Source organism: Urocampus carinirostris, chromosome 3 (assembly GCF_059441175.1).
Source record: "Urocampus carinirostris isolate Australia breed hairy pipefish chromosome 3, RoL_Ucar_1.0, whole genome shotgun sequence".
Taxonomy (NCBI): Eukaryota; Metazoa; Chordata; class Actinopteri; order Syngnathiformes; family Syngnathidae; genus Urocampus; species Urocampus carinirostris.
The window spans coordinates 6,412,113-6,439,140 of NC_142351.1; the positions used below are offsets into that span (position 1 = coordinate 6,412,113).

The 27,028-nt window shown below is 43.3% G+C and overlaps 1 protein-coding gene across 1 annotated transcript in view; it reads left to right on the forward strand.

The window, feature by feature from the left end:
- plxnb3 (plexin B3) overlaps window positions 1-27,028 on the forward strand; it is a 65,464-nt gene that overhangs the window by 18,782 nt on the left and 19,654 nt on the right. The window contains exons 9-25 of the mRNA XM_088330496.1: window positions 257-365; window positions 4,707-4,823; window positions 4,896-5,006; window positions 6,944-7,034; window positions 8,889-9,058; window positions 9,141-9,292; window positions 11,978-12,083; window positions 12,159-12,295; window positions 14,448-14,621; window positions 14,692-14,842; window positions 18,737-18,868; window positions 23,731-23,835; window positions 23,902-24,063; window positions 24,130-24,281; window positions 24,339-24,439; window positions 24,555-24,772; window positions 24,849-25,027. Coding sequence (XP_088186622.1) covers window positions 257-365; window positions 4,707-4,823; window positions 4,896-5,006; window positions 6,944-7,034; window positions 8,889-9,058; window positions 9,141-9,292; window positions 11,978-12,083; window positions 12,159-12,295; window positions 14,448-14,621; window positions 14,692-14,842; window positions 18,737-18,868; window positions 23,731-23,835; window positions 23,902-24,063; window positions 24,130-24,281; window positions 24,339-24,439; window positions 24,555-24,772; window positions 24,849-25,027 — 2,367 coding nt within the window. The remainder of the gene's footprint in view (window positions 1-256; window positions 366-4,706; window positions 4,824-4,895; window positions 5,007-6,943; window positions 7,035-8,888; window positions 9,059-9,140; window positions 9,293-11,977; window positions 12,084-12,158; window positions 12,296-14,447; window positions 14,622-14,691; window positions 14,843-18,736; window positions 18,869-23,730; window positions 23,836-23,901; window positions 24,064-24,129; window positions 24,282-24,338; window positions 24,440-24,554; window positions 24,773-24,848; window positions 25,028-27,028) is intronic.

A 27,028-nucleotide genomic window follows, 5' to 3' on the forward strand; every position in this document is an offset into this window, starting at 1 on the left:
AGAGAGAGATAGAGAGAAAGAGAGAGAGAAAGAGAGAGAAAGAGAGAGAGAGAGAGAGAGAGAAATACAACTTCAGCATCTTTGTGAAAGGCACTTAGCTATAGCAACATCAAGTGGACATATTTCAACCTTCAGCTCGTTTTTCTCTTGCGCTCCCCTCAGCGTTGACTCGCGGGCCGGATTCAATCCCTCAGCGGGCCTGATCCGGCCCTCGGGCCGCCTATTTGACACCCCTGAAACAGATCATGTATTTCAGGTGTCTGGCTTGTGTCGTCAGCGTGTGGAAGTGTAACTGGTGCCCTCTGGAACAGCAATGCACCCATCGCAGCCACTGTACAAATAAACAGACTACCCTTATCCAGAGCGTGAGTCAAATCTATTATCCAATGTTTTTCCTCCATCTTTCCATATTTCTGTATAGTGTCCGTCTTTCAGTCCATCCGTGTAAACAGCCTGTTCGATGCCTGTGTAGATAGATGGATAGATAGATAGATAGATGTCTAGCTAGATAAATAGATGTCTGTCTAGCTAGATAAATAGATGTCTGTCTAGCTAGCTAGCTAGCTAGCTAGATGTCTAGCTAGCTAGATAGCTAGCTAGCTAGCTAGATGTCTAGCTAGCTAGATAGCTAGCTAGCTAGCTAGATGTCTAGCCAGCTAGATAGACAGATGTCTAGCTAGCTGGCTAGATAGATAGATAGATAGATAGATAGATGTCTAGCTAGATAGATAGATAGATGTCTAGCTAGATAGATAGATAGATGTCTAGCTAGATAGATAGATAGATAGATGTCTAGCTAGATAGATAGATAGATGTCTAGCTAGATAGATAGATGTCTGTCTAGCTAGATAAATAGATGTCTAGCTAGCTAGCTAGCTAGCTAGATGTCTAGCCAGCTAGATAGACAGATGTCTAGCTAGCTAGCTAGCTAGCTAGATGTCTAGCCAGCTAGATAGACAGATGTCTAGCTAGCTAGCTAGCTAGCTAGATGTCTAGCTAGCTAGATAGCTAGCTAGCTAGATGTCTAGCCAGCTAGATAGACAGATGTCTAGCCAGCTGGCTAGATAGATAGATAGATAGATAGATAGATAGATAGATGTCTAGCTAGATAGATAGATAGATAGATGTCTAGCTAGATAGATAGATAGATAGATGTCTAGCTAGATAGATAGATAGATAGATGTCTAGCTAGATAGATAGATAGATAGATGTCTAGCTAGATAGATAGACAGATGTCTAGCTAGATGTTTAGCTAGCTAGATAGACAGATGTCTAGCTAGATGTTTAGCTAGCTAGATAGATAGATAGATAGATAGATAGATAGACAGATGTCTAGCTAGCTAGCTAGCTAGATAGACAGATGTATAGTGTATAGTGTATAGTGATTAAAAAAATACAGATAGGAGTACAAATGTCCCAAAAGTTACTTAAGTTACTACGTTAGATAGATAGATAGATGGATAGGTAGATAAATAGATAGATAGATAGATAGATATTTTATTCATCCCGTAGGGAAATTCACACTTCCAGCAGTCTACCCCGTTGTTTATTAACAGATTAACATGATGCCCTATGGGTGCTTGTAGCGGAATGGATGACGTCACGCTAGTCCAAAAGTTCGACATCCCTGCGGCAGATGGATATCTTTTTCTTTGTGTCCAGGGATACACCACCTCGTGTTTGCGAGTCCGCCTCCTCTCCGATTCCCTCCGGCTTTCGTGTCTCTGTATAGCGGCGTTGAAGCCGGATAGCTCCGGGTAGCTCCGGGTGGCTACACGTTAGCGTCCGGAATGCTAAACGTGAGCCACGTTTCCCGCAAAACACAGCAACTGCGCTCCCTGTGCGCTTCGATGTTTTCCACCAGCGCTCGATGATCTTATTTGGTCGTGAGTTCGCATTTACCATGATTACGGACGGTACCGAAGACTTATAACGCCGCTAGCCGCTTCGCTAGCTCCGGCTCTCCTTCCACGATAGGCCCCTTCATCACGCCGGCACGAGAATTCTTCAGGGCAAGGAGTTGAAATTCCTTGAATACACGCATTTTTGTGCGCTAAAACCCACGTCCATAGGATAGAAGTAATCCATAGTGTAGTTGTCAAAACGGGAAGAAAAACACCGAAGATAGGAGCAGACAATAAAACAATAGGGCAGCTGTTGTCAAAAGTAGAAATCTGAAAATACTACACAAATTATTTTGTAAAAACGTCACAACATTCCGAGAACAGGGAGCCTGATCTGCAACCACTTTGATTCGTAACCTCCCTCTACACCACATGTGTCAAACTCCCGGCCTGCGGGCCACGTCCGGCCCGCCGTTTGATCATATCCGGCCTGCGAGACCATTTTACAATATTGTTATCAATGGACCGTTTTCCATCTCGTTCGAAACTTGAACCATTAATCCTGTTCGGATACACGCAAAGCCAAACCAAAACTGCATTAATTGCAGTACTTTTCAGAATATATAGGGTACGTCTTCAATACAATTTACAGTTAAGGTGCCACACAAAAAAAACTCATTTTGACTGTACAACGCTAAAGAATCCTTTATATAAAAGCTCACTATATAATCTGTGTTCAGTGTTCGGATACCTTATGATGAAATCCACAGAACAAACTATAAATACGCAAAAACACCGGAAGAAAACTTAAGGTTATTTGATTGGGTGAGTGGGAGGGATGGGTGGAGCTATGCAAAAAATGCAAGCACTCCCTCCCATCTCTCGCCCTACTCCGTCTGCGCCAAAGGTAAGCACATCAGGCTCCCTGTTTGCAGAATTTTGTGACGTTTTTACAAAATAATTTGTGTAGCATTTTCATATTTCTACTTTTGACAGGAGATATATTAAGGAGAACAAAATCTTTTGGGATATTTAAGTTTTTTTTTAATGTATACATTGACATAGGAGCAAAGGAATTTGAATGTTATCTTAATGTTAAGTTGTTTAAGTTAAGTTCTAAGTTGTATAATTAAACAAGATATTTGTATTTACAAGGCAGCACGGCAGCGCAGTGGTTAGCGCATGTGCGGCACAGTTCAAGTCATGGGAACCTCCTGCGTGGGTTCGAATCCAGCTCCAGACTTCCTGTGCGAAGTTTGTATGTTCTCCCCGTGCTTGGCACTCCAGTTTCCTCCCACATTCCAAAAACATGCATTTCAGGTGAATTCCCCAGTCCAAATTGTCCCTAGGTGTGAATGACCGAGTGAGTTGTCTGTACCTGTGTGCCCTGCGATTGGCTGGCAACCAGTTCAGGGTGTCCCCTGCCCACTGCCCGATGATTGCTGGGATGAGCTCCAGCACCCCCGCGACCCTACTCAGGATAAGCGGTGCAGCTAATGAGATGAGATGAGATGAGATTTTTATTTACAGCAAAATAATAAATACTGTATAAGTGATTAAAAGGTTTACATTTAATATTCTTGTCTGTTTTTATTCATATTTATGTTCCAAAAACATTCAGTTTAAGTGTGTTCAATAAATGTTTATCCTAGTTGGCCCGCGACCTGAAGTGTGTTTTGAATTTTGGCCCCTTGTGCGATTGAGTTTGACATCCCTGCTCTACACCTTGTTGGGAATTAAATATCAAAATGTTTAATTTCATCAGCAATTTAACTAAGTGTACTCCATCGAAAATGGCCGAATTAGTGTGGTTGGAGTCTCTGGGAAGCCTTTTCTGAAGTCGTCCAGCTGTTCTCCTCTCGGCCCACGCCTCCCCGCAAAATGTGTGCCGGCTCCTCCCATGGGCGTGCCAATGAAGCCCCCTGGGCTCCACCATCTCGGAGAAGAGCGCCGCGATGTCTGGAATTAACCAAAACAACAGGGAATGTATCAAAACAATGCCTGCCGTCCTCCGTGATCAGGACCCCTCCGCGTATGGATGCGCTGATCTTATCTTATCAGCCTCACGTCAGTTCCCGCCATTCCTGTAAACAATATTTCCTACCAGAACAGGGTGCCCTGAACTTTCACTGCTCATTGAACTTGAGCCTACTCTGTGAAAATCTTCATTGCACTCAATAAACGTAACTTGTGTTCAATCGTATAAAATCCTTTATAGTCAAATGTATAAAATCCTTCAAAGTGTACCTCTTCTTTTATGTCTCAGTAAACATCTGTTTGTTTAACTCTGAGCCCGGAGTCTTTTAAGTTAGTAAAACTAGTGTCCGAATATGTGTATCTCATCTTTTTGGTCTGAAATAAAAAACAAAAAATCCACCAAAAAACAAATAATGAAGTGAAAATGAATCCCCCCAAACTCCCCAAAACAACTAAAATATCAAGTGGAAAATATGAACAGAAAATATATGAACTGACAAAAACCTTTACTGAAAGATCCAAAATATTAACTGAAAAAAACAAAGAAAAGTGGCAACCCTGTTTTAGAGCCATATTGACAAACTCGTGTTATGGTAACAGCTAATCACTTTTAACATATTTTTATGTTCCCTCTCAATCACTAACACACACGCTTGATTGATGAGCTCACGTTATGATAAGAGCTAATAAAACAGTCTCCAGCTGTCTCTAAAACAACAATTTTTATCTTTTATGCACACACAAAACAAAACAAAGAACATCCATTGGAAAACAAAAATATCAACTCAAAGAAGTCCACCAAAACAAAAATAACAGGACATTTTTTTTCAACAGCAAAATAACCAGTTTGACTGTCTCTGAATCTGAAGTCTTTTTATTCAGCAGAACTCGACTGGTCCGGGTCAGTGTCCTCAGGTGTTTGGCATTCAGAGCCCTGCTCTGGTTCCGGTCGGCCTGACAAAGACTGTAGTTCTGAAGGCCCACAACTTGGATGTCTTCAAGGTGCGAATAAACAACAGGATGCCACAGAAGATACAACGAATATATTTAAAGGATGCATGTAAATGTGTGTAGGACGGGGCACCGTACATGTGCGTGGTGGAGGTCGAAGAGATCCAAGTCAACCTGACGGCCAAAGTCCACCAGGATGATGACATTTATGCTTTCACCTGCAGCTCCTACCAGGTAACACTGACAAGTTTGCACGCACAAGTTCACTGGCGAGTGATGGCAGTGTCGAAAAACCTATCGGTGGCCGGGACGGGGGAGCAAAAACCTAGTCAAGTTCAGAAAAGTGGTCGGAGCCGGGAATCGAACAGGAATCAGAACAGGAGAGACTCAGGGCCGGAAGACTTGCCTAGCGTAGCTGAGGTTTGCAGACGGACTGACAACGGGTGACAGGAAGACGGGGTTTAAAAAGAGACAAGCAGCCAATCAGCTTCCGAGGCAGTTGGCGCCAAGGAGTAGACTCAGGTGCCTCGCATCAGTAATCATGACACATACGAGGTAAAATCGACCCTGGAAATATCCAGCCCGACCCGACCCGCGGGTATTGAACCAGTCCGAGCCCGACAAATTATCTTGATTCGAAGGACAGAGCCTAAAGCAAGGATTTTCATGTTTTATTTGAGGACCTTTTCATTAGAGGAGGAGGAAGGCTTTTCTCTCTCATTGAGTTCTTTAAAATCTATCCACCCATAAATATTATTAGTTTAGGATCTGCGTGATGGGTTCCGTCCCCCTTTTGCGCAACTCAGACGGCCGATGGGGACGTGCCAAGTCCGTGAACACCGTATGTGTTGCACAAATGGAGGACAGAATTCGTTATGCAGATCCTCCAAAAAGAAAAACAAAAGAAGAACTGTAACGGATGCGGGGCAAGGACGTGGACGAGGGTTACGTGGTGCAATAAGGGGGACGGATTCCACTGCGCCGATCCTGCTCAAAGAGAAATAAACTAAGAATTATTACAGAGGGCGCCAAGCGTAGATTATTTATGAAATAAGTCAGCGAGAGAAGCCTGACCCAACCCTGAAGTAATGATTGACATTTTAGGCCAGACCTTAAGAACTTACCTTTAATGCACTTACCAGTGTTTATTTGACCTGTGAAAAGTGATGGGTCCCAGGGACTCGCATGCTCAAAAATCTACGGGTCCCAACAGAGATCTATGGGTCCCCAAAATTTAGTCTTATCACGGTTGAAATTGTAAATCGGCGACAAATAAATAATATAAATCTATATATCCATTCAGTTTTAATCATCACCGTTTATTGGTAATACAAATCAGTTATCACTTCAAGATTTTTCAGTTCACAATATTATTGTACACTATACAAAATAATATATTTATATATTCTTGCAGTTTTAATCATCACAGTTAATTGGTAATACAAAGCAGTTATCACTTCAAATTTTTCAGTTCATATATTCTTTGTGCTTTGCTGTCCCGCCATAGTTGTAATGCCTTCTCATGGTCCAATCCATTATCATCCTCCTCATAGCGTCACCAGGAATATAATTGAGTCCATTTTGTCAGAAAAGTCCTTTTCTTGCTCGGAGTATTCTTTTGTTTATTATCTTTCGTCGGATCGTTCGCTTCAAAACACGCGTGTTTTCCTTGCCTTCGCGGTCTTCTGAAGAATTTCTTCGCCGTTTTTTCGTGCCGGAAATATTGCCGTTGTTACCACTTTATGTATTATGTTTCGACACTGAAGAAATTACCAATTTTTTGTTGATTTGCGCCTAATACCAACTGTTTTTTCTGAGACACACTTCTCTTTCACTCGACAACCGCCAAAACAATGACGTCATCTCGAAGCAACGAGATTTCGTTTGCCGAGATCGGCGCGAGACCAAAACAGCAATGGCGGATCTGCCTGGCGAAAATTTGGAGCGCGGTAAATCTTTGTTAAAAAAAAAGAAAAAGTAATCGGGTAATAATAACAACTTGGTGTCAAAAATGTTGCGTCCCGGGGACGCACGTTGATTTGAGACTATGCGTCCCCAGCAAGAATGATGCGTCTAGGACGAGCGGGCAAACGAGAACTCTGGACTTACACACCAACACTTGCACAAGCAGAGTGACCCTAACTCGTTTCCCTGACTGTTACTCCCTGCAGTTTACATATTCCATGAATCAGCTTCTTTTTCCTGCACCAGTCTTTCTGAGGAAAGGAGAGAGGACTATCGATGTTTTACCTGGTCTTCAACGTAAGTTGACTCTTGTGATCTCAGCATGGCTTACTGAATGGTTTCTTTCACAACTTTTTGTCTGTATTATAGTAAACCTTTGACAATACCAAGCTAGTGAAAAAAATGGTGAAACAAAGTATGCAGATGCTCATATGCAGTGTTCCCTCTAAGCTGCGCACAAGAAAATCTAGCCAGTGCACAAAAATGAGGGCTCAAAATGACTAATTAAGAAGCGATTTAAGTCAAAGTGACAGTGCATGAAGGTCAAAATACACGGGTTCCCCTGACGCTGTGTTCTAAATGTGGTATTTTGAAGTCAATGTCGAAGTAAAACGAAGTTGAGTAAAGTAAGTAGAGTTTGTAGAGAACCGGCTTCTTCGGCCCGGCTCACTAAAAGGAACCGGCTCTTTCGGGTCCTAAACGGCTCTTCGGGTTGTTTTTGCTTCTTTCATCCCAACATGACCAAATATGATGTAAAATTATGCACCAAATGACTTAAAGAAAGAAGAAAGATGTCTATCCGTCTAGATAGATAAATAGATGTCTAGTCGTCTAAATAGATAGATAGATGTCTAGCAGTCTAAATAGACAGAGGGATAGATGTCTAGCAGTCTAAATAGATAGATAGATAGATAGATAGATAGATAGATAGATAGATAGATAGATAGATAGATAGATAGATAGATAGATAGATAGATAGATAGATAGGTGGGTGGGTGGGTGGATGGATGGATGGATGGATGGATGGATGGATAGATAGATAGATGGATGGATAGATAGATAGATAGATAGATGTGAGGGTCAAACAGAGTTCCCGAATGTTTGATCTTACATTACACAGTCCAGCGTTTTTCCGAATTGCTCAGTCCACAATTAGTAGATTTGGGAGTCCACAATTGAAAGGATTTGGGAGTACAGTCAAGAAGCATTCTGAGCAGTGTTCCCTCTAAGCTGCGCAATCGCGCAGTGCCTGCACATTCTCAGCGCACAAGAATATCTATCCAGCGCAATGTTCCTTAGAGTTTTTTCAGAACCGGCTTCTTCGGCTCGGCTCACTAAAAAGGAACGGGCTCTAAACAGCTCTTCAGGTTGTTTTTGCTTCTTTCATCCCTATATGACCAAATATGATGTAAAATTATGCACAAAATGACTTGAAGGAAGGGGAGAATGGAACAAAAAAGAAAAAAATACCAAAATGAAAAAGTAGTGAAAAGCTGAGAAAAAAAGAAACAAAAGGAAGAGAAAAAAAGAAGGAACAATTTAGCAAAAACCCAGAAAAAAAGAAAATAAATAAACGTAGGAAAAAAGTGAATAGAGAACAAAAAGAAAAAGTAACAGCTCGGAAAAAATAAACACGATGAGATTTTTTTTAAAGGAATTTAAAAAAAAGTAGAAAAAAAACAGGGAAAAAAGAAGAAAAAGTTTGTGTTGCATTCCAATAATTTCCAATGATATCAAGTCAATCTTGTTTCCAAAATTGTACTTCCACTCAAAAATGTGATTAAGTACAGTTCTGTATCCTAAAACCGACTCAATAAGCCCCCAAAAATGTTAATATTATGTGACAAAATATATCAGGAAATAAAAAGAAATGGATATTTTGTGAAAGAATTGTAAAAACAAACGACGTTTGTAGGCCATCGTACATGAGTCAATTCATTCAAAAGAGAAAAATCGTTTTGCATTGCCAAAAACTCATCAAAATGTCACTTGATGTCAAGTTTTGGACATGTTTGATAATGACTCAGTTGCCACACTTGGGATTGCCGTCGCTCACTGTTGCTTCAAGCGTTGCTCACCCACTTTGTGTGAACGCTCGGACCCGTAAGGAAAATGACAGGGAAAATTGCTCATATGTTTCCTCTGCATCAGTCCAGTTATACAACTGCTCGGCGGGCCAATCGGATTGCTCGCAGTGCCGTGCAGTGCCAAGGGATTATGGCTGTGTGTGGTGTGTTGGAAGTCCTGCATCCAGCTGTGTTTACAACCAATCCTGTGCTGGTGTTCCTGCAGATAGCTGCCCCCCTCCAGATATCACACAGGTGAATCATAAATATGCGCCAAAATATTCTAGATAGTTGCTAAAAAAAAAAAGAATCTAAAATGGAAATTCTCTGCTTTCAGGTGCATCCCCTCTCCGGCCCTCTGGAGGGCGGTGTTTTAGTCACCATCAGTGGTTCCAACCTCGGTATGAGATATCAAGATGTGGTGGGTGGAGTCACAGTGGCAGGTGTGCAATGCCCTCCACAACCTGCCAAATACAAAATCTCCACCAGGTATATTAATAAATAAGCATGTTAAATAGAATTTGTGTAAAGTCAGGATACACCAATCCAAATACTACCCCTATATAACACTGGGCAGCAGTAGCCACCATTACCGTGGAAAAAAAAGATAACTGGAATAAATATCTTGACCATAGATGAATAAAATTACCGTATTATCCGCACTATAAGGCGCACCGGGTTATAGGGCGCACCCCGAAAAAATAGTTTTTGGTCCTATTTTTGACATACATAAGGCGCACCGGATTATAAGGCGCTACAATGGGAACGTGGACAAAACAGTCAGATAGTTCAGTCCAACTTATTACCCCCTTAACATTCCCAAAGCTTGCAAAGACGCAAATACGTGTCGAGAACACGTGCGGATGCGGTGTCCGTACGATGTCACTCAAATGCATCGTTCCATCATTCGGAAGGTTAAAGTCTTGGGATTCAAGAAATGCCAACCATTCCTTAGTTTCTATTTTCTTTTTCGCTCGCAACTTTACTGTGCATATGACAATAAACACTTGGGATTGAGTTGAATTTAAAAATAGACTCATCACAGAAACATCGAGATCAGTCTGAAACAAGATACTGGGAAAATATATAGCCGGAGTAGCTCACCGAAGTCGTTGCGTTCAATAATAATGTGCAACCATGGTCCTCTTATATCCGTGAGTGTAGTAAATCCAGGAGAGTAAAATATTTACAAATACAGAATAGTAAAACATGTTTTCTCTGTGCCATAGCGCAACCCAACCTGTGATTCACATTCATCTTTTTCGGCCAATTGCAGGCTTTGTTTTGCCCCTTTAGCCTATGCGAGCCTGTAAATGATAAAAAGGATCCGCCCCCTTCACCTCCGAATAAGTTTAGCCAATAGTGATCGATTCAAATGATGATAGACACATTGGCTGGGAAAAGAAACGCCGGCATATGTATCCCAGCATACACCGCGGACCACATCGCATGAGGAAAAATCTAGTCGGCGGCTGCTTGCCTTTGTTGCGAGACCTTGCGACTTACTATTGATCCATATATAAGGCGCACTGTATTATAAGGCGCATGGTCAGCTTTTGAAAAAAATAAAGGCTTTTAGGTGAGTCTTATAGTGCGGAAAATACGGTACTCATCTTCATTCATGCGTCGTCTGCTACAAGTTACGTGAACTCCTCTTTCCACGATGCTTTTCATGTACCTTTACGTTTTGTAGCGTCGTCAATTTTGTCAGCTTCTTTTGAACCTTTCTTCTGAGGTTTTGGCTTGATTCTTAACCACTTCTTCATTTTTTCTGTTCTCTTTGCGTCTACTTTGGAAAATGATATGCAAATACACGACCTTATAACGCTCGGGAAAGTCCGGAAGCACAAAGTGATCCAGGCTTCTGATTGGCTGCCGAGTATGCAAATTGCCAAACGAACCGAAATCCCGAAATTTCCAAAACGAACGATTTCGAAATCGAAATAAAGCAAACCTTTGAAAAATGAAAAATGAAAAACGAAAGATTTATTTTATATTTTACTTTTCTTTCTTGAAACAGTTGTCGGCCACCCGGGCAGAGACGTTGTGAAAGTTGTACGCCCGGGCAGACATTATTTCAAACACTGATTCAGTGAATGTGATAGTTTGCTCGAATCACTGGTCTGTGAAAATACTATCAAATCCACGCTCTTCCAATGAGGGGAAAACAACAGTTTACCAGTGGATATATTGGGCCCTTTAACCAGACTTCCTGTGCAGAGTTTGTATGTTCTCCCCGTGCTTGCGTGGGTTTCCTCCGGGCACTCCGGTTTCCTCCCACATTGCAAAAAACATGCATTTCAGGTGAACTGGTCGGTCCAAATTGTCCCTAGGTGTAAATGCCGGAGTTGTCTGTCCCCGTGTGCCCTGTGATTGGCTGCCAACCAGTTCAGGGTGTCCCCTGCCCACTGCCCGATGATTGCTGGGATGGGCTCCAGCACCCCCGCGACCCTACTGAGGATAAGCGGTGAGGCTAATGAGATGAGATGAGAATTGTTTTGGAATAAAATCATCGTTAATCACGAGATGATCTTTAAAAACCATAATTATAAACAATACTGAAAGTATTTGTCGTGATTGCCAATTTGGAGCACCTGCGACGGCTTGATTGGCGCCAACAGCCCGGACAGCTGATTGGTGGACACTCCATTTTGAAACCCCCGGCTTCCTCTCAGTCATTGTCAGATCGTTGCGAACTGTTGTATTCCACTCAGTGAGCATTCCCGTCCGACTCCGTTTCTGCTAAACCTTTCTCCTGCCTGATCTTCGTTTTTGACCCGTTTCTGGACCTGATGACGCCCGTTCTGCCTGCCCCCGTTACCTGACCCGTTTTGCCTCGTTACCTGCCTGCCTCCTGCCTACGACCCCGATTACGAACTCGAAATCGCCTCTGATCTCCAGCCTCGGCCAAACGACTTACTATTCCCGCCTGTCTTCGTCCGACAAGGAAGTGTCACTCCCGCCTCGCTCGCTCCTGTTTTCCGTCAATCCTAAAAACTGAGAAACGTACGCTATTGAGTCCTGTGTCCGTTCTGGTCTGTGACAGCATTGTCATTTTTTTGGTGTATCCTAATCCGTCTCGGTATTTAGTGAGTAGCAAAAAATTCTATCTATTCCCAATACAGCTTTATATTAATACGTGTGTTATGTATATTGTGGGATGGATGGTTACAGGGTTGTGTGTAAACTGCAGCCCAGTGAGAAGAAGCAAACAGGACCAGTCGTTGTGACCATGGCTACAGGTCAACAAGGCAGATCCAAAACTGATTTCAACTATAAGGTAAGAAAAAACTAGTCTCTGGGGGGTTGTCAGAAAAAAATAGTTTGGTGACAATGTATGCATTGCCATTTGCAGGATCCACGGATTCTAAATGTCCTTCCTGACAAGGGCCCCGTTTCCGGAGGTAGCCGCTTGACAGTTCAAGGACATCAGCTTCTGACAGGCCAGACATCTGAGATCAATGTTTACCTGGGAACCAAGCCCTGTTTCATGTGGGTGTCTTTTTATCACTGAATCCTTTTGGGTTTTCCTACATCTATGCCCAATTTTAGTCCTGATTTTGTCAGAACCGGAACGGAAACAGAACCCACTCGCGTAACGTTCCTCACAGTTTTATTGGTGGTTATGCTGGTCGCGGGGAGTAGGTTGTTTTGATTTCGACCACTTCTGCTCTACAGTCCCGAATAACGATCTGTTTTTGATCTCGACTAAGTTTGCTCCCCCGTCCCGACTACTGACCCGTTTTTTTTTCCGTTCCCGACACCGCTTGCTACGGAAGATCCACTTCTGCGTTCGGAGCAACCTGCTTCCGGCGTCCAGCAATCCCCAGATCGTGGGCGCAACCCTTTCCCTTTCTTCTAATAAAACTTGGTAGAAATGTTACGGGAGTGGGTCCTGTTTCCGTTCTGGTCCTGACAGTAGGTATACACAAAATGCCTCTCCCCTTCAATGAACCCTCCCCCCAAAAGCACGAAGACAACAATTTAGAGAGAGAGACTGTCAGGACCAGAACGGAATCAGGACCCAATTGCGTTACGTTTCTCATAAGTTTTATTGGAGGAAAGAGGAAGGGCTGCGCCCACGATCCGGTGTTCGCTGGGCGCGGGAGGCAAGTCGCTCTTGTACTCGGATGGTGCTCCGAACGCGGAAGTGGATACAGGTGCGGAAAAATGCGTCGGTAGCTTGGACTGAGAGAGCAAGGCGTGGTCGGGGGTCGGAAGCGAGTTGTACCGTATTTTCCGCACTATAAGGCGCACCTAAAAGCCTTTATTTTTTTCAAAAGCTGACCATGCGCCTTATAATACAGTGCGCCTTATATATGGATCAATATGAAGTCGCAAAGTCTTGCAACTAATGCAAGCAGCCGCCGACTAGATTTTCCCCCGAACGCCAAGTAGTACGCGGTGTATGCTGGGATTTATTTACCGGCGTTTCATTGGCTAACCAATGTGTCAATCATCATGTGAATCGATCACTATTGGCTAAAGTTATTCTGAGGTAAAGGGGGCGGATCCTTTTATCATTTACAGGCTCGCATAGGCTAAAGGGGCGAAACATAGCCTGCAATTGGCCGAAAAAGATGAATGCGAATCACATGTTGGGTTGCACTACGGCATAGAGAAAACATTTTTTTACTATTCTGTATTTGTAAATATTGTATTCTCCTGGATTTACTACCCTCACGGATGTAAGAGGACATTGGCTGCACATTATTATGAACACAACAACTTCGGTGAGCTACTCCGGATTTTATATTGTCCCTGTATCTTGTTTCAGACTGAACTCGATGTTTCTGTGATAAGCCGTGCAGATAATGGATGGAATGGAGTGTCTATTTTTAAATTCAACTCAATTCCAAGTGTTTATTGTCATATGCACAGTAAAGTTGCGAGCGAAAAAGAAAATAGATATTAAGGAATGGTTGGCATTTCTTGAATCCCAAGACTTTAACCTTCCAAATGATGGAACGATGCATTTGAGTGACATTGTACGGACACCGCATCCGCACGTGTTCTCGACACGTATTTGCGTCTTTGCAAGCTTTGGGAATGTTAAGGGGGTAAGAAGTTGGACTGAACTATCTGACTGTTTTGTCCACGTTCCCATTGTAGCGCCTTATAATCCGGTGCGTCTTATGTATGTCAAAAATAGGACCAAAAACTATTTTTTCGGGGTGCGTCCTATAACCCGGTGCGCCTTATAGTGCGGAAAATACGGTAATCCAGAACAGGAGAGTAGACGTAGTTGGGGACCAAAAGAGGTCCTGGGACGGTAGAGAAGACGTGGTCAGGATCAAAACCAGTCAAAGCGGGAGACAGACGGGAGCAAAAAACAGGACAGGTGGGAGTCAGGGTCAAAAAAGGCTTGCCTAGTGTTAACTGAGGTTCGCAGACGGACTGACAAAAGCGGACAGACAGTACTGGGTTCAAATACTAACAGGGAGCCAATCAGAACCCGCGGCATGAGCGGGCACAGCTGAGTCACATCAGTAATCATGACAGAGACAGTTGTTAAAAAAATCTGTGATCCTCCATTTGAGCGTCTTCCCATTAATATTACTGTTTTTCGTACTCCCGTTTCTACTTTTATACTATATGTGCTACAATACCACTCCTCCTATTGATCTCTCATAAATGTCCTCAGAGAGGTGGTCAGCGACGACGTCCTGGTCTGCAAAACTCTCCCCACCAATCAAACTGGGAGAGTTCCCATCCGGGTTCTGTTCAGCAAAGCGGAACGTTTGCTTCCCAATGTCACCTTTTCGTACGTGGAGAACCCGGTTATCACCGAAGCCGTGCCCGCTGAGAGTTTCTATGCGTAAGACAGAACACTTCATAGAAGTCTCCCGTGAAACTGTTTCCTGACGTTTGCGACTCCTTCTTCTCAGAGGAGGACGTGTCATTTTGGTGAGTGGCAGGAACTTTGACGTGGTGAGACAGCCCATCTTCTCTGTTTGGGTGGAGCCTGTGAACGTTCAGTGGGTGAGACCTCTTCTCAGCGCAGATGATCAGGTAGTCTTCAACGGCACCATGGAAACGGTGAGGGAGTCAACGGTCGTGACCCACTTTCTCATCTCATCTCATCTCATTAGCTGCACCGCTTATCCTCAGTAGGGTCGCGGGGGTGCTGGAACCCACCCCAGCAATCATCGGGCAGTGGGCAGGGGACACCCTGAACTGGTTGCCAGCCAATCGCAGGGCACACGGGGACAGACAACTTGCTCGTTCATTCCCACCTAGGGACAATTTGGACCGACCAATTCACCTGACATGCATGTCTTTGGAATTTGGGAGGAAACCGGAGTGCCCAGAGGAAACCCACGCAAGCACGGGGAGAACATACAAACTCCGCAGAGTAAGTCCGGTAGCTGGATTTGAACCCACACAGGAGGTTCCCAAGACATGAACTGTGCCGCACATGCGCTAACCACTGCGCTGCCATGCTGCCCTGACCCACTTTCATGTACCGTAAATTCGGGACTATAGAGCGCACCTGATTATAAGCCGCACCCACCACATTTTAAGAGGAAAACTACTTTTATACTTACACAAGCCGCACCTGTATATAAGCCGCATGCGCCCACATTAAAACATGTAACACAATCACAAAAGTAACTCCGACTTTATGTCCCGCGTTTGTGACTGAATATAAAGTACACAGTCCAAAAAACCATAGCCGGCTAAATGAACGGAAAATAATACCGGTACTTAAGGTTTGATGCAGAGTCCGGGTCCCGTTGGAAGTAATCCAAGGAAAAAAAGTCTATATTTCCAAAGGTAAGGGTGGGAAAACTATATATCCACTATTGTCCGCTGCGTCCACAAACACGTCTCACCTTTACTCCACTTCCCGTCAGCCCCCGTTGTTTTCGCCCCTTCTTTTTGATTTGCCCGTGGAAAACATATCAGAATAAGTCTCTAAAATAAATACATTACAAAAATATACAGTTGCAAAAATATTTTACACATGGGTTACACATATTTACAAAGAAAGACGGTTCACCGAGAGAGTTTTCAAAGCTTTAATAATAATAATATAACTTTCATCCCAAACCGTGACTGTGACAGGTAGCAACACGCTCGCTAAACAGTAAACGTGTCTGTTAAAAAAATATACCGTACTTTTAAAAATCACGGTAAACTGTCCTCATCTTTCTCCTTATAACTGACGCCATCAAAGTCGTCTTCCTCAGTATCGGAAAGAATTTTTGTCACATAGACGTCGTCCCACGCTCCCTTATTCCAAAACATATTCCAAAACACGCTAGCAACACGCTCGCAAAGTAAAGTTGACGTGCAATAGCTCTGTTTCCTTCTTTATCGGATCGCTCGATTGCTTTTAGCTTGAAAGCTGCGTCATGTGCCTTTCATTTTGCAATTTGCATGATGAGGGTAAGTTTACGCTAATTTAATTTGTGCACAAGCAAAAAAGTTGCAGTCTTCCTCTGCGCATATATTCCACGGGTCTAAATCTTACCTTTTGTACTCGAGCGGCGCTGGCGGCCGTTAGAAAAATGACATAAATTGGCCGCATCACTGAATAAGCCGCAGGGTTGAACGTTTGGGAAAAAAGTAGCGGCTTATAGTCCGGAATTTACGGTATTTAGCACTTTGATTTATTAACGTGTAAAATGACTGGCGAAACTTGGGAGCTACTTGGTAAACAGCTACACAGGCTTCCGATCCATCACCTACAAAATCCTTCGGAATACCTAGAAGGCCATCCATAACCTTGCCACTCCCTACCTTTCCAACCACCATGCCATCCTGCACCCTCCTCCAACCTCCATCTCGCCGTACCAGCTTCCCATCTCAGCCTAATGGGGAACAGAGCTTTCAGCTGGTCTGCCCCCCAGCTCTGGAACTCATTGCCACGGGACTTTCCATTTTCAAATCCGGATTCAAAACCCACCTCTTCAGACTTGCCTATCCATGATAAACTGCCTCACAGGCCCTCCTCTCATTCTTTTTTGACTGTACTTTGTTTCATTTTATATGTATTACCTGTTTTTTTTTTATTCTTGTTGTATTGTATTGAAACGAATAATTCTTTGCTGCAATCAGTAAACGAATTGGCCACTAGGTGTTGCTTGTGCTCCACCATAAATCTTTTTCTCTGAAGGATGCTAGATTTTCCTACACTGATTAAAAAAAAGGTTATTACTTTGAGTTCTTTGAGTTCTGATATGAATTACTAATCCCAAGAAAATGGATTCAATGAACCAGGCAGTTTGAAATAGCACACACAATCTATTAACACAGAGTCATTAGTTTAAATTATCCTCCGGGGGACACAGCGGAGATTATATTCGGCCCGCGAGAGCTTAAAATGTTTGAGTGTGTAAAAAAACGGGTCATAAGACTGCATTGACCCAAAACTACATTTCCCACAACACAGGAGTGGATACACTTATTTTACATATTACCGTATTTTCCGCACTATAAGGCGCACCTAAAAGTCTTAATTTTTTTTTCAAAAGCTGACCATGCGCCTTATAAAACATTTCGCCTTATTTATGGATCAATATTAAATCGCAAAGTCTTGCAACTAACTTGCAGCCGCCGACTCGATTTTCCCCCGAACGCCAAGTAGTCCCAGGTGTATGCTGGGATTTATTTACCGGCGTTTCATTGGCTAACCAATGTGTCAATCATCATTTGAATCGATCACTATTGGCTAAAGTTATTCGGAGGTCAAGGGGAGGATCCTTTTTATCATTTACAGGCTGGCATTGGCTGAAGCGGCAAAACAAAGCTTGCAATTGGCCGAAAAAGATGTGTCAATCATCAGTTAAATGGATCACTATTGGCTAAAGTTATTCGGAGGTCAAGGGGCGGATCCTTTTTATCATTTACAGGCTGGCATTGGCTGAAGCGGCAAAACAAAGCCTGCAATTGGCCGAAAAAGATGTGTCAATCATCAGTTAAATGGATCACTATTGGCTAAAGTTATTCGGAGGTCAAGGGGCGGATCCTTTTTATCATTTACAGGCTGGCATTGGCTGAAGCGGCAAAACAAAGCCTGCAATTGGCCGAAAAAGATGTGTCAATCATCAGTTAAATGGATCACTATTGGCTAAAGTTATTCGGAGGTCAAGGGGCGGATCCTTTTTATCATTTACAGGCTGGCATTGGCTGAAGCGGCAAAACAAAGCCTGCAATTGGCCGAAAAAGATGTGTCAATCATCAGTTAAATGGATCACTATTGGCTAAAGTTATTCGGAGGTCAAGGGGCGGATCCTTTTTATCATCTACAGGCTGGCATTGGCTTGAACGGCAAAACAAAGCCTGCAATTGGCCGAAAAAGATGAATGCGTATAGCACATGGTTGACGGCATACAGAAAGCATTTTTTTACTATTCTGTATTTGTAAATATTTTATTCTCCTGGATTTACTAAACTCACGGATATAAGAGGACCACGGCTGCGCATTACTATTGAACACAACGACTTCGGTGAGCTACTCCGGCTATATATTTTCCCAGTATCTTGTTTCAGACTGAACTCGATGTCTCTGTGATAAGCGGTGCAGATAATGGATGGAATGGAGTGTCTCTTTTTAAATTCAACTCAATTCCAAGTGTTCATTGTCATATGCACAGTAAAGTTGCGAGCGAAAATAGAAACTAAGGAATGGTTGGCATTTCTTGAATCCCAAGACTTTAACCTTCCGAATGATGGAACGATGCATTTGAGTGACATCGTACGGACACCGCATCCGCACGTGTCCACGACACGTATTTGCTTCTTTGCAAGCTTTGGGAATGTTGAGGGGTTAGCATTTCAGTACTTATTTAAAAGAATGCATTTTGAATAATAAATTGATGTTTTCATCAAGTGAACTCACCAGAACATACCCCCTTTTATCTTCCATTGCATAACAATAAGATGAGTGTACTCTACTTACTCACGTTTTGCCTTTCTGTGCTTCAGGTTTCTGAGCATTGCTCTGTCCTGTCTTCTTCTCAAATGACTTGCCCCACACCTTCAATCTCTCCAGAGGTCACAGTGAAAGGTGTCTGGTTTCAGATGGACAACGTCCGTGTCATTTACAAAAACATCAAGGTATCTCTTCATACCCAGGGTTACTGGTGGTTACTCGATTCAGGGGATGGAACTGGGTTGTTCAATTATTTTGCAGTTAATGGGGACCAGAACCACCCTCGAAAATGGAAAAACCTGCATGAAAGCCCGCTAGTGTCACAAGCCAGAAACAGACACAGGGCCCGATAGCGCTCGTTTGCTCAGTTTTTTTTAAACAAGAGGGAGAGTAGGGCTTGCTTCCTCGATCCGATGGTTGACGGACCAGTGTAGCAGGTGGCTGGAGACGCGAAAGATAGGCAGGAAATACAAGTCGTGAGCTGGGACGGGAGAGCAAGGGCGGTGTCAAGTTCAGAAACAAGGTCGGCAACAGGTGTCAGGCAGGTAGCGGGGTAAAACAGGTCGGATATCGGGAAGGCAGTACAGGGCAGATTCAGGTCTGGAAACAGGTCGGCAATGAGGATCAGGCAAAGAAAAGCAGGGCAGGAACAGAGTCTGACGTGAGAGCTTACTGAGCTGGAGGCAACAGTTCGCATAACGATCTGACGGCTTCCTCTTGGAAGCCGGGGGTTTAAAAAGAGTACGTCAGCCAATCAGCTGTCCGGGCTGTAAGCAGTCGCAATAATGGGGACCAGAACCACCCTCGAAAATGGAAAACCTGCATTAAAGCCCACTAGTGGTTAAACTTACCTAGAGATGACGTTGTTACCTAATGAGGTTTATAAAACTGTAACAATATAAAAACTGTAGATCAACAAATAGTAATACACAAAACACAATTGCAGTTAACGGGATGTTTTTATGGTCATTCAAAAATTGAGGGACATTTACAAAAGCATCTTTAGGTATGAGCGAGAAGCCCCCACTTTCTTACAACTGGATTGTCTTGCCACGAACCAGGTCAGGAAACAGGAATGGAGAACCCAATCGCGTAACGTACTCACAGTTTATCAGGGAAAGGAGGAATGCGTGCAACCATGATCCTGGGATCGATGGTCGCGGAAGTGGATTGAAATCCGAACAAAAGAGTTGTCAAAATCAAACAGATTAGGCCAAAAATAAAACAGGATCAAACACAGGCAAATTCACAGAACTAGGCATTTCAGACAGAGTTTAACAGGATTCTTGCAGATGCTGTGACAACAAGGCAACTTGCGAGACCGCGTTTAAGTACTCCTAGTGAGAAATCTGTCGATGCGTTTCAACTGGTGTCAGTGGGCAGGGACCAATTGAGCGCCGTGGCAACCATGACATGTCCGGACTTTATCAACCCCTGAACCTCCATGCGGAATTCTGAACACTTGGACTCTCTGCACACTACGTCTGCGTGCGAATGTAGCCGAGCGGCTAGCTAGTTGCGCGCTAGCATCAGGTGTTAACCAAACAGGTTGGACCTGCAGCAAGGCTATTGCTTGCCCTCAGACGCCACCTCAGTCGATTCCAATAACAATCCACGCAGCACCGCTGGTGATCAGCATTTCTTTAGGTTCTTCTGATTTTCCTTAGAGTCAGATTAAATTGTTGAATTTCTTTTCAATTTACCAGGCCAGCATAAGCTAGCTAACTGTGTTTCCGTTTTCTTTGATTCTTTAATGAAATGAACTGAAATGAAATGAAATGATCTACATATATATAGCGCTTTTCAAGTCAAGACTTCCCTAAGCGCTTTACAGTGTGCTTCACATTTCCCAATAGCGGCCGTGCAGCTGTAAGGCGCTAACCTGCTTATTGAGGGTATTAGGGGTTCAGTGTCTTACCCAAGGACACTTGCACTCGACATGTAACATGGAGAAGCCGGGATTCGAACTGTGATCTCTTGATCCCAAGACGAGCGCTCTACCTCTAATGCTTCTCTTATTGATATATTTGGAGTAAAGATTAATTATGATAAACAGATTTGCATTTTGAGTATTTAATTAGTTAATTGCCCCTATTAATTTAAATTGTCCTTGAATGCATGTATATAGAGGTGGGACAATGTATGAATTTCCACTTTCTATGGTAAAAATGTTATCAAGTAAAACTTAGGCACCAGCCACCGACATCTAGGTGTGCTGGGACACTTTTTGGAGAAAAACGACGTGGCGCCAAAGACGCCGGCTAAAAAACATGTTTGGTGATTTTCATCACCCAGTCGATCACAAAATTCCGCCTGGTAAATTAGAACAACAACACAATCATCACATTTTCCAAGAGAGGAGAGTTATTCTATCTGGCAAGTTGTTTTTTCTGTTTAGTTGTTTGGAGAGTGAAAGTGTCCCAATCGTATTCTTATACGTCACTTGGACCAAAAGTAAAGTCCTCTTTGATACAAGTGAACTAACATAGCCGCAACTTGGTTTTTAGCGGTCGGCGTGGGCATAGCATAACAAGCCCAGGCCAAAACCCCCAAAAAGTCACCTAACTTCCCGTTTTCACAGTAATTTACGACATATAAGACACTTAAGGTCCAATCAGAGGACAACGGCCATAATATAGGACCATGTGGCGAATATTGTCACATTTTGGACTTGTGTCCAGAACAGAAAGCAAAATAAACAAAAGAACAGTAATGGTAAATGGTCTGCATTTATATAGCTTTTCAGATCAATGAAGACCTCCCAAAGTACTTTACAATGTGCTTCACACTTACCCATTTACACACACACTCACACACCCATAGGGAGTCAGCATGTTTATTGGGGGCATTAGGGATTCAGTGTCTTGCCCAGGGACACTTCGGCATATAACACGGAGGAGCCGGGAATCGAACCCTCATCGAAATATTCTCCCGGGGGCCGGACTAGTAGATGAGAGAGAGAGGGAAAAAGAGAGAGAGAGAGGGAGACAGAGACAGAGACAGAGACAGACACAGAGAGAGACGGAGACAGAGACAGAGAGACAGCAAAAAAGAGAGAAAGCTAAAGAGAGAAAAAGAGGAAGAAAGAGAGTGAGAAAGAGAAAGAGAAAACGAGTGAAAGAGAGATAGAAAGAGTGAACGAAAGAAAGAGAGAAAGAAATATAGAAAGAGTGAAAGAAAGAAAGAAAGAAAGAAAGAAAGAAAGAAAGAAAGAAAGAAAGAAAGAAAGAAAGAAAGAAAGAAAGAAAGAAAGAAAGAAAGAAAGAAAGAAAGAAAGAAAGAAAGAAAGAAAGAAAGAAAGAAAGGGAGATTGAGTGATAATGGGAAACCAAAGAAACTAAATGAGAAATAGTGACAGAGGGAGAAAAAAAAGAGAAAAAACAAAATCCAAAGAGACATACAAAGAAGGAAGGAGCAAAAAGAGAAAGAGAAGGGGAGAAGAGAAGAGAAGATAAGAAAGAGAGAAGGAGAAAGCAAGAAAAAGAGAGAGAGAAAGAAAGAAAAAAGAGAGAAAAAGGAAAAAAGCAGGAGTACAAAAGAAGGTAAAAAGACACAGAGAGAAAGAGACAAAGAGGAACAAAGAAAGAGAAAAAGAGACAGAGAGAAAAAGGATGAAAGAGTAAATGGTAAATGTTCTGCATTTCTACAGCGCTTTTCAAGTCAATGAAGACCTCCCAGAGCACTTCACAAGGTGCTTCACACTTACCCATTTACACACACACTCACACACCCATAGGGAGTCAGCCATGCAAGGCGCCTACCTGCTTATTGGTGGCATTAGGGATTCAGTGTCTTTCCCAGGGACACTTCGACATATAACACGGAGGAGCCGGGAATCGAACCCTCATCGAAATATTCTCCCGGGGGCCGGACTAGTAGATGAGAGAGAGAGGGAAAGAGAGAGAGGGAAAGAGAGAGAGAGATAGAGAGAGAGAGATAGAGAGAGAGAGATAGAGAGAGAGAAGGAGACAGAGACAGAGAGAGACAGAGACAGAGACAGAGACAGAGAGACAGCAAAAAAGAGAGAAAGCCAAAGAGAGAAAAAGAGGAAGAAAGAGAGTGAGAAAGAGAAAGAGAAAAAGAGTGAAAGAGAGATAGAAAGAGTGAACGAAAGAAAGAGAGAAAGAAATATAGAAAGAAAGAAAGAGTGAAAGAAAGAAAGAAAGAAAGGGAGAACGAGTGATAATGGGAAACCAAAGAAATTAAATGAGAAATAGTGACCGAGGGAGAAAAATTCAGGGATTCAGTGTCTTGCCCAGGGACACTTCGACATATAACACGGAAGAGCCGGAAATCGAACCTGCGACCTCTTGATCCCAAGACGAGCGCTCTACCTCCTGAGCTAATGCCGCCCTGTAGTAGTAAATAGAAAGTAGGTGAAGAGCCATTGGCCGCTGCACCCATGCGTGCCACCGTATTATTGTTATCTCTTGTTATAAATGTATATTTTTTTATATGCATATGTTTTTTTAACATCTCTGTATTTATAGATCGAATCAGTTATTTTTAAGAACAAAGCCAAAAAAATCACCCCTTCCCTCTAAAAATTCATTACGTTTGTAAATTATACATGTTGTGGAAAATAGACTTGCATTTGTAGAATAGATTTGCATACATTTAGAAATGTAGAAAGACTTGCTTACAGTTGTGAGAGAATGTTGACATCATTTCGGGAAGGTCCTTGGCAGCCTTAAAAGGGCATGGGACCTGCAAGGACTCTCTGAGCAAACTGAGGCGAACAACATGTCCTAATAAGGGTACGACAGCATCTTCCTTGTTGTTACGTGAGATCTCGGCCGCCTTTTGGGTTGTACTCAAATCGAAGCTATAAAAGCGTTGTTATGTCTAAAAGTCCCTGAGTTCTTTGGGATGACGCAATAAAGAGCTCCCCCTCATGGCAAACCTCCGTGCATTTGTTGAATCACGTAAGAGAAGACTTAAACGATTATCGAACCTGCATTTTCTCCTACATACACAGAATCCTTTTACCACCTGTCAGAAGTTCCAATTTGTCTCACCACTGTCACTCACCTTTTTTATTTTTCAGGGCAAGAGTTTCAGGTACTACCCAAACCCACACCTATTCCCGCTTAACCCAGAGTCTCCAGATGTTCCATACAGCTTCAAAGCTGGCGGTGTGATTTCTGTGGAGGTGATAAGCACGTGAACCACATCATCACCATGTTGCCTTCAAACCTAAACATGCCGAACTCATCAGGGTGTGGACTTGACACGAGCGATGACGAGACAGGAAGTGACGGCTCGTCTCGGAGACCGAGAGTGCGAAGTAAAGACCTTGGACAGTACTCATCTCTACTGTGAGCCACCTGAGGTCCAGCCGATGAATGTAGCCGACGGTGACCGGTTACCTCGCCTCCAGGTAGGTTGGTCGAGATGTTCTTCTTTAAATGGCACCTGAGTTATAAACCCTGTTTGACTGTCCCAGGTACAAATGGGTAACCTGCAGGTGGACCTGGGTATGGTGCAGTATGACAGTGACTCCCTGATGCCCCTCATCCCATTGGCTGCTCAGATTGGTTTAGGTGTTGGGGCTGCTGTTATCCTACTAACAGTGCTCCTTATCATCTTCATGTACAGGTTAGGCTGTGCCAGGATGAATTACAAATATATCGCTTACGTTTTTCATGGTTTTAGGGGGAAGAGCAAAAAGGCCCTCAGAGACTACAAGAAGGTTCTGTTGCAGTTGGAGACACTGGAGATCAATGTGGGCGATCAATGTCGGAAGGAGTTTACCGGTGAAGAAACATCTCTAATTTGGGCCTAAATCTTCTGAAATCACAAGATAATACAGTCAATAACTGAGAAGTTCTTTACTTTTGCCTGAGGATTCGTCTACCTTGTGCCTTTTAGATCTGATGACAGAAATGATGGACTTGAGCAGCGACGTCGGGGGACCAGGGATCCCCATTCTCGACTATCGAACATACACAGAAAGAGTTTTCTTTCCGGGTTACAAGGCGGCCCCGTTGAGTCGCCATTTGGATCTGCCTGAGTCCAGAAGACACACAGTAGAGCAAGGCCTCCAGCAGCTCAACAATCTGTTAAACAATAGGTTATTCCTAATAAAGGTGGGTTGGGGGACGGGTGTGGGATCGGGAGACATTGCAGATGTGAAAAGACATCGATGTGTTGTCTGTCCTGCAGTTCATTCACACCCTGGAAGCACAGCAGGGCTTTTCCCAGCGGGACCGTGGCTATGTGGCCAGTCTTCTGACCATGGTGCTGCATGATAAGCTTCAGTATTTTACAGAAGTCATGAAGTGTCTCCTACAAGAGCTGGTCCAACAGTATGTGACCAAGAACCCCAAACTCATGCTCCGAAGGTATGTCAACAATCAGGTGCGGGAGAAATATGCAGTAAACACCGTTTTGTACAGCAAACTGTAGTATTTTATTCGGGCAGGGTTCAATCACAGAAAGTGAGGAAGCAAGACGATAGTTGTAGTCCAGGATGGAGGCAAGGAGTCAATGTTCCAGTGAGTTCAAATAACAAGGGAGACTTTGATGAAGATAAGACCAATTTGTTGAATCGTCTCATACGTGTTCAAAGAATGCAGGAATCAAATGACGTCAGAGGGAGCTCTTTTTATTGATACAACAATTTCAGCAAGAAAACTCAGCGAATCTCAGATATGCGTGGGTCTTTATAGTTTCAACATAGCACGTGTACCCGGTTTGGCCCCGTCCCTTTCACGCTACACCCTTTCACGTGTACACGCCCAGGCTTCCGTCCTTATTTGGAAGTGTTTTTTAAGTTTATGCCAGTTTATGTCACCTTGCCCTTTGCCGTTATCTTTTGTCCTCCCTTAAGGAGGATTGTTTATACTAATTCGTCCGCAGGGACCTTCCCGAGATGTAAGCAACATTTCTCCCAACTGTAAGCAAGTCTTTCTACATGTCGGCGAGTCTCCTGAACAAATGTATGCAAATCTATTCTACAAATGCAAGTTTATATTCTACAACAACTACAGGGAGTGCAGATTTATTAGGCAAATGAGTATTTTGACCACATCATCCTCTTTATGCATGTTGTCTTACTCCAAGCTGTATAGGCTCGAAAGCCTACTACCAATCAAGCATATCAGATGATGTGCATCTCTGTAATGAGAAGGGGTGTGGTCTAATGACATCAACACCCTATATCAGGTGTGCATAATTATTAGGCAACTTCCTTTCCTTTGGCAAAATGGGTCAGAAGAGGGACTTGACAGGCTCTGAAAAGTCAAAAATAGTGAGATATCTTGCAGAGGGATGCAGCACTCTTAAAATTGCCAAGCTTCTGAAGCGTGATCATCGAACAATCAAGCGTTACATTCAAAATAGTCAACAGGGTCGCAAGAAGCGTGTAGAAAAACCAAGGCGCAAAATAACTGCCCGTGAACTGAGAAAAGTCAAGCGTACAGCTGCCAAGATGCCACTTGCCACCAGTTTTGCCATATTTCAGAGCTGCAACATCACTGGAGTGCCCAAAAGCACAAGGTGTGCAATACTCAGAGACATGGCCAAGGTAAGAAAGGCTGAAAAACGACCACCACTGAACAGGACACACAAGCTGAAACGTCAAGACTGGGCCAAGAAATATCTCAAGACGGATTTTTCTAAGGTTTTATGGACTGATGAAATGAGAGTGAGTCTTGATGGGCCAGATGGATGGGCCCGTGGCTGGATCGGTAAAGGGCAGAGAGCTCCAGTCCGCCTCAGACGCCAGCAAGGTGGAGGTGGGGTACTGGTATGGGCTGGTATCATCAAAGATGAGCTTGTGGGGCCTTTTCGGGTTGAGGATGGACTCAAGCTCAACTCCCAGTCCTACTGCCAGTTTCTGGAAGACATCTTCTTCAAGCAGTGGTATAGGAAGAAGTCCGCATCCTTCAAGAAAAACATGATTTTCATGCAGGACAACGCTCCATCACACGCATCCAAGTACTCCACAGCGTGGCTGGCGAGAAAGGGTCTAAAAGAAGAAAAACTAATGACATGGCCTCCTTGTTCACCTGATCTGAACCCCATAGAGAACCTGTGGTCCCTCATCAAATGTGAGATTTACAAGGAGGGAAAACAGTACACCTCTCTGAACAGTGTCTGGGAGGCTGTGGTTGCTGCTGCACGCAATGTTGATCGTGAACAGATCAAAGCACTGACAGAATCCATGGATGGCAGGCTTTTGAGTGTCCTTGCAAAGAAAGGTGGCTATATTGGTCACTGATTTGTTTTTGTTTTGTTTTTGAATGTCAGAAATGTATATTTGTGAATGTTGAGCTGTTATATTGGTTTCCCTGATGAAAATAAATAATTGAAATGGGTATACATTTGTTTTTTGTTAAGTT